The 10,812-nt window shown below is 36.9% G+C and overlaps 1 protein-coding gene across 2 annotated transcripts in view; it reads left to right on the forward strand.

Annotated features, from left to right (window-relative positions):
• The window catches only part of WDR72 (WD repeat domain 72), a 129,757-nt gene extending 123,103 nt beyond the window's left edge, over positions 1-6,654 (forward strand). For both annotated transcript variants that reach the window (XM_030016258.1, XM_030016259.1), the window contains one exon: positions 5,027-6,654. In XM_030016258.1, the coding sequence (XP_029872118.1) occupies positions 5,027-5,082 (56 nt within the window). In that variant the 3' untranslated portion in view covers positions 5,083-6,654. The remainder of the gene's footprint in view (positions 1-5,026) is intronic.
• The last annotated feature ends 4,158 nt before the right edge of the window (positions 6,655-10,812 follow it).

The following is a 10,812-nucleotide window of genomic DNA, read 5'->3' on the forward strand; positions in this document are numbered from 1 at the left end:
CTTTATGACCAAAAAGAAAGCTGACACTACTAGTTCATTATAATTAGTTTTGGACTACACTGCTTACTTAATATATGTACAACGTCTGACCCTTTGAAGGTAGCATGAGATTATGAAAAATTAGAAGGACTGTATATACTGCAGTTGAACGTAGCAGTGAACATTCAAACATTGTATCTCTGGAGGAAAGCAAATTGGTGGCGTTAAATAGCTTGATTCTTTTCTTTAAATCAGCTCACAATCATTATTTCATTTTAATGGCTCTTAACATTGATTCAGCTAAATACAGGAACATCCATAAAGTGCATCCTTTTTGGTGACTAAAAGATTTATCTTCATGTAGTTTCATTATCTTTCTCGTTATGGAACATCTACAAAATTTATTAAATGAATCCCAAAGGGAAACAATTAAATATAAAGTGTATCAAGTCACAGCTGATTAAAAACATTCTGTGTGACTAAATACTAAGATCTTTTAAGCAAACTGTGAGCTTGACCCACATACACCATATACGTAACCTGCACGTAGTCCTCATTAGTGAAAGAGTTAAACATCTTTCTTCACTTGATATTTTCCTTCCCTGCTTTATCTGGTTTCTGTGTACCCTCTTGCATCTTTGTGTGCTGATCCGTGTATCATATTTTTGATTCATTGTCTCTGCGGCCTGTCAGCTTAGTTAAGAGATTTCCAAATCTTGCAGCTTGTGCTGACAGGGGGCAGCTGCCAACAGTCCCCTGATCCTTCCCCAAGGAACACTGCTGAGATTTAATTTTCAGTCAAAGGGTGCAGTCTGAAATCCATGTCAGGTCCCCTAAGTCATCTCAGAACCCAGATAGGACCCATGTCTGGGGGATTATATTTCAGCACACTCCACTCCTCCAAGATTCCTTGGGAGTTCAACTGCTGTCATATACCTGATTTGAACTACATTCCCTTTTCATCTTTTCCACAGAAATGAACACCAGTATATGTTAGAATAATTGAAACCAATGAATTGTAAATCCATATTCATTTTAAAGCCACATAGGCTTGGACTCAATGCTGTACAGCAGAAACCAGCATGAGATTTAGAAAGAAATAGATAATCTACTTGGGAAGGAGCAAAGTTTAATTCCTTACCGCACCTACAATCTGTGGCACACAGCACCTCCTTAGAAACTGTCTATAGTCCCTTCAAAAATGATTATGGGCAAAAATATGGATTGTCCAAGTTCTGATCTGTTCTGAAGTGAGAAAGAATTAAAACAAGGTGGCAGTAAAGTGTTCAGGTGAGAACTGATGTACCTTAAAGATAACATTAATTTTAACCTTAAATTAATTCTGTGTGGCAAACTACACACTTGGATAGGAACTTGAATATCCAATTCTGCACTCTGCATATCTATATGAAGTAATGGAAAGAATAAAAGCCTGTCAGGAGGTCAATATTGACTGGTAAAAATACATGTTGATAAAGCATCTAAACTTAAAAACTGAGTTCCATTCAGTCCATCTGACATCATTAAACTAGTAATAAACAATGAATTACTCTGGCTTTTGTTTCTGTCCGTTCCTGCATTTTAAGACATCTTGTCTTATAGGTCTGAAAACCTCAGGAGATTTCACTACTGGTCTCACTGCTTTCCACTGAGAATTTGTGGCTTGGTTGTCATGGAGACATCGTATTTCTCCAAGAATTGCTCATATTGATCCGTGGACAGGCGTAAATGGCCAGGCGAATGTGAGGAGTAAAGGGGGTTGGGCAGTACTATAAAATGACCAGAGGTTATGGGTCGGAAATAAGCTCATAGCAAACACTTAGGTAAAGAGAAAGAAACAGTTTCATTTTGTTTCAGGATTTCGTTTTTGCACTTTATGCCATTGTCTTCTTTCACTATAGACTGAAAGAAACTTGTTAGTCACTTGTCATGTCAGATCTTTGGTGCTTGTCCTGACACAGCTGTCAGCCTTCCAGCTCTGTGCAGTTCAGGGACACAACAAAGAGCTAGGAACATGAATTATTTATTGCTCCTTGTGCAGATGAAATTCTGTGATAAGAAATTAAGACACTTCTGCCAGAAGTGCTTGTTTGAAAGGAAAGATTTGGTAACACAATACATTTACTTAAAACTTACCACTTACTTTTAGTAGCAAACATTGAAACAATAATATGACATTCACTTGGCTATGATTTTCTCTGGTATTTCTCAGGTGCCTTAACTTTGAATCGTATCTTGGAATTTGACAGTGCCTGGGAGGTCAGCATTTGGTTTGGTGAAACCTGTGACTTTAGAATCTCTCTCACACATATTCAAAGTCTGGGCAAACTTACAAACTTCATTTAAAAGTTTTTATTAGAAAGTCTATTTATATGTTTTGCAGAGTCTCTTGCACTTCACTTACACTATGTTGTTTTATGTGCAAAAGTGATGTTAAGAAATACATTGATTTTATTATCTCTTCTGGTGAGGAAAAGGTGAAAATATGACAATATACCTGCAAGGAATTCCAACCATTCCTAGAAAAGGTTCTTTATTACGACTTCTACCAGAATCAGGAAGGCTATAGACCAGCCGTTAACAGACATATCTTTGCATTGTGTTTTCTGATGGTGAAAGGTACAGTCTCTAACCTTGACATTAGACTGAGTTATTTTCAAAGTGATCTTAATTTTCTAAAATCACTTAAAGCTTACTCTGTTTATTTTACTTTCACATTTTCTGTATGTCTGCACATGTTCTCACTGCTCTGGATGTGGGCCTCCAGCAATTGTAGAAAAAGGCATATACTCAGATGAATAGCAGGAGTCTATTTGACTACCCAAGACACCAATCTGAGATTTACCAGTGATTTCTTGTGTTCAATGTGTGATCTGAACTACTCTCAGATAGGTAATGAAACCCCTCAACCTGCACTTTTCTCTTGGATAATTCACAGTAAACACTTTTCACATGTGATGGACACAGGTAAATATCAGACTGCAGTTTCTTGTCTAAGTGAAATGGATTTTAGTTGCTCCCTTCATGTGCCTACAAACTGCCATTATCTGTGATAGTCGCTCATGTCTATTTTAGCCCACACACAGAGGAGATGCTGGGCTTCTCTCCCAGATGCCTAATAGTAGGTTTATCACTGCCATTTTCCCCACATGGACTACTTCTGTTTGACATGCAAAGCCTTGGCTTTTCAAGGCTGCTCTGGCCTTGAACATAATAATCAGATAAGAGCTACAACACTTTTTGTAGAACTTGACTTTTAATGATATCAACCGCCCGTTAAGAATTCACTATCCCTTAGAGTGCTTCTTTAATATAAATATTCCCAGCAGTGTTTTCCATTTTATCAGACAAATTTTCCACATTTACGGAAACTGAGAGAGGCTGAAACTGAGTGAACATGGATGTGTAAGTTAGACTTCTAGGTCTGAGCTATTCACCCAAGTTCTCTTGTACAAACAATGGTGGAAATTTCACACCTCCAGAGGGCAGATCATCTTGTCCAAAGGGAGTTGCTTGAGATGGGTTTTAAGGGGATTGAAAATGCTCTGAATTTTGTCAGTCAAAGTCTAAGAGGATTGTAACAGGACTTGACACAACTTGAGGTTCTTAGCTTTCACATGTGGTGCAATCCCACTAAGGAGGGTTCTGCAAGCACAGCTCTTATGAGAAAAAGGAATAGATTTGAGCTGGAGTCACAAGAAACATTGTAGGCACAGATACCCCTTGCCTCTTATTTCCCCCAACAGAGATATTGCAGTAGAGTAGGCAATAGACTTTTACTTCACTTGGTAATAGAAGGAAATTGAGCATCCCTAAGGGAAGCTCCAGTTGGAAGCTGTAGACAGAAATTAGAGTGTTTTCTCTCTTTTGGATGAAACCCATGTAAATTTTAAGAACCCTATATGCTTATGGCCTTCAGTAGCCAGACAGTCCCTGCCTGAGTCTGCTGGTCCCTTATGCACCTCATGATCTCTTCCCCGACTTCATTTCAAAAACATTGCCCATATGAAATTTTTCCCTCTTCATTTTTTGACTTTTCAGGACAGAATGTAATTCTGGGTGTAAAACAGATAATAGTGAAAATCCAAGCAGTTTTCACAGTCTTGTCCTAGACATACCTTGGCATAGAGATGGGAAAGATCTCTGACTGTCCCTGAAATACAGTCTGAGAGAGACAGAACTGTAGCAAATAGAAATGAGAATGTACCAAGAACAACAGATTCTTATTAGCAACAGTGTGCTTGAAAATACAGCACTAAAATTGTGACTCTCTTGTTATAAGGCAAGTTACAATTACTCTATCGAATAGTCACTTACCAGCTCCAAGTTCCATCCACTGGAGAGTATGTTATTTAAACCAGCACTGCGTCACCTATGTGGCTGTTGATCGGTACACAGCCAGAATGTAAAAGGAAATATTCACTAAATTTCCAAGTATGAAGCATCCTAGAAAAGCATGGTTTTCTTTTTCTGTATTTGCACATGAAGCTAAAACCTGATGGTTGAGAGTGCTTTTCTGTGGAATTCTGATAAGCCATGACAGAATTAAAATATAATGCCTTATTAATATAACTTTCTATTACCTCTGTTTACAGCTATTGTAGGATTATTTCTGCTGAAAGAAAATACATGTAATTTGAAAATTATATTTGCAGAGGAAACATAAACAGTCTACTAATTTAAAACAGAAATTACCTTTCTGCTGATCCACTGGAATGTTTTCCTTTAAAACAAAAAAGGAAGAAGAAGGAGAAGGCTGTTCAGGAGAAAAGTTTTGAGGAATGCCATACATTCTCTTGAGCTGTTTTGGGTTCCATGTTGCCTCTTGTAGTATAGCAGTTATAACATAAACAGTCTTCTGGAGATAGATCTGTGATGTTTTTTGACACTAGCATGTTGCTGCTGAAACTTTTCATTCCATTACAAATTTCTAGAGTTTATTACTCCATAAAAAGATTGTAAAATAACTTATTTTTTAAAAACAAAATCTTGCCTATTACCTCAAACTGTAAAATCATTAAGCCAGATGAATACATTTCTTTTCCAGATGACATGAAGCCACATCCCTGGATATCTAAGGTGTGCTCCTGCAAGGTGTGTTAGAAAACCTGCTAAGCCAAAAGAATTAGAAGATGCACAAGAACAGCCAAGAAATAGGATGTATGTGGTGTGGACATGAAATGTCTTGTTGTATTTATTACTGTATACATTTAACAATTTATTTTCATAAGAAATACCTTCCATAAGATCAGCTTCTATTTGCTGATTTATTGGCTTCAATTCACACTTTCATGGTTAATATATTTACATTTATTCAATTAAATTTAGACAGTTCTAACATAGAAAATATCAACTTTTTATTTATAGATGTTTTTCGCTAGTTTTTGTAGTGATCCCAAATCTTACAACTTTGACCATCATCAATTTTAATACTCTTTTACACACATCAAATTTAAATTTTTGTCTTTCCTTGCTTCTGACTTTTATTACCAATAAGATTTTAACACTGAGCAAAACCAAATGCATTTGAAATAATTAGAAAATTTGCTTGCATTTAAAGGAAGAATGCACATCTTTAATTAAGCATGGAATATTTAGAAACAACTAAAATACAAAGAATGTTCTGTGCACAGGAAAGCATGGGAAATTGATTATAAATCTGGTCATGTCTAGGATGTAAGTTTCCCTTTTCTTTAAATACTGCCATCACCATCATCTGTAGAAATGTAGTACCAATATGAAGTTGGAGAAGCCCATTGGAGTCCTCTTCTGAAATTATATACTTCATTGAATTTCTATTTGTGCTGGGAAAAAGCTGGGAAAAGCAGCTATACATTTTTGTCTTTTAAAAAAAAAATAATTATGTTTGGAGAATATTTGCAGCTTATTAGACTCATTTATCACCTAATGTTCTGGGAAATTTATGCTGGTTTGACAAATAATGACCACTCAGAGCAGTAAGCTCACTTTCTGTATTACCAATAGTCAATGTGCTAATGAAGTCAAAGGGACTTGAGGATGTGCTTTTCTGGATCTGCATCTCACGGTGGAAATCCTGGTCTGATGTTATCCTTCCTAATTGTTACGTTAGTCATAAGCTGCCTTAACTAGGAGAGTGAAGATTTCTTCAGTGTGGAAAGATTCTCTGGCAATGAATCTCTTTCTTACTTGTGGGGAAATGTCATGGCTGCAGAAGTGACAAAACCAGGTTTCTGTTGCCATACTATGGCTTGAATTTGGTTAAACGTGAAACAGACGTGAAACCTTCTTTCTTCTGCTTTTTTATATCCCATGAGTCCATATCTCTAAGTGCAGTATATGGCAGCGAGGTCTTCAGAAACATTGAATGGAAGGGCCTTCTGAGAAATAGTATGTCAGTTTTTATTCTACTAAAGAATATGTCATTAGAATAGGCTGCAATCCAGAGAAGATAAAGATACTTAATGTCATTTTTCTGTAATTGTAAATACCATGCAGAGAAATTACATCTTTTAACAGAGAAGTCACTGGTTTTTACACATTTGGTATTTTTCAGAAACAACTTTCCTTATTCTTAGAAGGCATTTTCCTATGTAAAACATATCTTTTGTTTATATAAGCTTGTATTTGATTACAGTGACTAAACAATCTGGATGTTGAGTGTTATGGCTTTGTTATTTCCCTTATTGTGCTGGATGTCTGGAATAATTTCATAGACTTATTTACACTTGTGCAACACAACTGAGAGCAGAACGTGTCTTCAGCTGACATATATCCTCTTCTTTTATGGTGAAATCAGAGTTGCAAACATCAAGAAGGTAAAAATAGAATTGCAAATATAACTGCAGGAACTTAGTAACACTAAAGGAACCTTGCAGACAGTAAAACAAATGGCAAATAAAGGAGGGACCTTGCTATCTCCTTTGCCACACATCCTTGTCAACAGTCACCTCTAGTTTGCTGCAGTAGTCTTCCACTGGCATTGAAAAGTCCATTTCCCTTCACAACAAACATTACTGCTTTGCATCAGCATCTGCTCACTTGGGCCAGCTCTGTTCTTAGTGCCAGGATAACAAATCTCCTTAAAACTATTTCTACAAGATATTTTAAAAACTGATGTGTTCAAAGAGGTCTCATAGCTTAAGGAATTGGCATTGTCCGTAACACCCAGTACTGCTGTAGTAGCAGTTACAGTTGTGCAACACAATGTTTGATTGCTTGTCTTTAATTCTGCAAAGCAGTCCACATCAGCAGACTGCCAATACAGACAGCCCTTTGGAATGGTTTGTGCAGTGATGATTGGTGTTTGGCACATGCTTATGCGTGCTTTGTGCTAATTACAATTACAGTATCAGTAAGGTAAGGCAGGAACTTTTTTTATTAGGTACATTTATTTCCCAGTAAAGCAAATGTATTTCCCATGTGGTCTGGATGTCTTTTGAACGACCACCTTTACAGTATATGCTCAAGATGAACTCTTGCTTAGAACAATCTTTTTGCATCAAAGTGACAACTTTAGAGCTTTATACAAAAATACATATTAACCTCCTGCAATTGTTTCTTCTAAGCCATAACTGAAGAAACATTTCTATACTAATGCAGGCTGATGTACCACTGTATTCATGCTTATGGAGATTGATTTTACAACAAAGTTGCAAAATAATTAAGAATATATTTTTCTATTGTGTTACACTGAAGGAATCCTGCCAAAAGGAGTAATATGCTAACATTTTAGAGTAGTTGTCTAAATTTTGGATATAGGGTTAAAAATTCATGAATACCTAAACTGCTTAAGGAGCAAGGTCTTCTTCGGTTTTTTCTTCATCCAGAAGTCCCAGGGTCCAACAAACTGTATGGCTTAAGCTGTGGTTTCATAGTCAGGGCAATTTCTCCCCACTCCAGCCATATGCTTCTATGTCTCCTCACTTATGTTTGCACTAGTGCTTGTATGACATGAAGCCAAGAGAAGCACTGGCCTCAGTGCTAAGAGCAGAGGAGGAACAAGCAAGCCAGGGTAGGAAGAAGGCAGAGATACCATGTAAGTGTGGGATAACCCACACATACATCAGCATTATCTCAGCACGAATTTGGAGGTTTAGGGTGCTATGTGCAGGGGTCTTTCTTGAAAACAGATTTTTAGCTTTCAAATCCTGTAGCCATTTTTTACATTATGTGCATAATTCATTATGTTATTAAAAAAAATTTGAAAAGGAAGTTAGGGGTCCTTTAGTGTAAGCCTAAACCCAAACTCATTGACGTCTCTTTGATTTGAGGGATTTTGAGTTTTCCAAATGATTCATACTTGCTAAATGGTCACTGACCTAGATTCCTGCCTGGAAACATCCCTAAATTTTGAACTGTTCATTTATGGCTCCAAATCCAAACATTATATTTTGAAGTCACTTGTGCTATTTACATATTTTAAATTTAATCACTGAAATCAACTTCTTCCATTTGGAGTTGTATTTTGTTGAGCAATGCTCTTACCCAATCCAATGAAAGATGTTCTGAAAGCAAATTGGCATAGAACTTGCTAAATATATATATATGAGATTCAGTGGTTCTTTAAAAAAAGAGACACTTTAACAAAACCACTGTGTAACAGGGCTACAAGCTCCAGACAACACCAGAAATCTAGCAAGGGAAATGATTTTGCAAGTCTGACTGAGCTGAAGTTTTGAAAATTCAGAAAAGAATGGGACAGGTGCAATAAGCACCATTACTTCTCTCCTGGTTTTTACTCCTTTTGAAAGAGCATGTTCTCTGAAGGCAGACTAGGGCAGTGAGCTCCAGCAAAAATCTCAAAGTCATTGTGCTAATGCTGAATAGCATTGCATGCACATTCCTGATGGGGGATCTGTGAAGACAGAGTCCTGCTTCTTGCAATGGATGTTTCTGCTGAATTTTGCAGGCCATTATTCTTGCATAAGAAAAGGATGCAGAGGAATTTCAAGGGCTGGTCTTCCCCTTTTTCCTTCCTCATAGGGTATGCAGTCTGAACTGCTAGGCAAAGCTCTTAGAATTATTACTAGAGTTTGAGCTGGGTTATAATTTGAATTCATAGATCCCCAAAGTGAAAATTCATTCATCTTATTTTTGAAGAAGTAATACTGAACTTGGATGCAACATAAAATTCATACAATAACCCAGGATTGTCTTATTGGAGACCACGGTAAGTTTGTTTCTTGAATGACACCTGCTGGAAAGTCTAAAGTGTGTCCAAGAGCTGTGCTGCAGGACAGAGGCTTGTCATGTAAAGACTACCTTCCCCGTCTTCTGACGAATCTGGGTGTCCTGGATATGGTGTGATGGGTAAGTACAAATGTAGCTGTCAAGGTGAAGCAGTGCAAGTTGCTAAATAATATTAAACATTCTAAGACTTAAAAAAACATTTGCAGAGTTTTTTAGAGTGGACTGTGCATTTGATAAAATTCTTACAAGGTACAAATTTAATTGCACTTATCTTTTTCTTTCATTTATTTCTAGAAACCTTACCTTGAGAAGACAGAGTTGTGCAGCGTGACTTTACATTGTGTCTTGCGAACATAGGGATAAAAGCTGGTTTTCTTTCTCTGGCAATACTCTCAATAAGATAGCTGTGAAAAATAGTATCACTGGAGTAAGTAGTACATCATTTCATTAAGTACATTACTCCTTCCATTTTTACAACAACTGGGAGAGGTTGGGGGGGGGTTAGCATTTGAAAGCTTAATACTCAGCAGAAAAGTATTAACAATATCGAGCACTAGTAAAATAATAATATTTTCCTTACTTATTCTCAAATTTTATCTAAATAATGCGTAAACTTCTTGATAATAAGGACCTGGGGAAATTGTACTCGAAATCATTATGAATTTTCCCCACAGAAACTCAGAGTAATAAAAGATTCTGTTCAGTTTCAGAACTTTATTTTCTGTAATCACACTGGCAAACAGACTTACAGTTCTGCCCAGTAAATGTAACATACATATTTCTGTTGTTTATTCTGGTTTATAGTCTTCCTGCCATGTAGATGGCAGCAGCACTCAAGCCTTGAAATTCACTCCAGCTTTTTCTTGAGTTTATTCTGAAACACCATGTTTAAGAATATTATTGTTGAGAATGAACTGAAAGCACGATTACTTTAAAGATGGATATCAGCTTAGTTATATATATCTTTAAAGAAGCCTGTAACTTCATAATATCAGTGTTTAAAAGGCAATGTGTCATATCTGTCTGTATGCATGTAGATGCCACTATTTGGTTTTTTGTACATTATGATGTATTTTCTTCCTGTAAATTAAATTGCTATTATTTTTTCTACTGCGCTAGGTTTCGGGACACACAGGGTGTTTCTGAAAGTTCAGAAACGTTAAGATTTACTAGGATACTCCCCATATTTATTTCCTTGTAGAATGAGAAGCAGCTAGCAGGTGCTTGGGCAGGAAAGCTGTTGACTGTGGGCATCCTTGTCGACAATACAAAGAGGAAAGACAGAGAAAGGTAGTGGGATACATAGTGTAGGATTTTGTGCTATAGGCTCTACTAATCGTAGTGCTTTATAAACAATATCATGAATTATCCCGGATAAAAAACATTTTGAAGGTCCTAGTATCTTTAACTTGGCATAGCATGGAATTGTCTGCACTCTGACATTTACTTTGGCTGAGAAGTAGAGAGAGGTTTTGAAAGAGAAGCAACAAAACTGAGACCCAGAATCAAAGCTGTCTGGCAGCCTCAGTCTCTGCAGCATCAGCTGAAACCTCAGGGAGGCTTTGTGGGATCATCTCCAGGCCTTGGGAGATAAAAGCAGGTGTTACACACGTGACTGTACACAGAGGAAGAAGCTAGGACAAAAAAGCATAATGATGGTAG

The sequence above is a fragment of the Aquila chrysaetos genome, chromosome 5 (genome assembly GCF_900496995.4).
Source record: "Aquila chrysaetos chrysaetos chromosome 5, bAquChr1.4, whole genome shotgun sequence".
NCBI lineage: Eukaryota > Metazoa > Chordata > Aves > Accipitriformes > Accipitridae > Aquila > Aquila chrysaetos.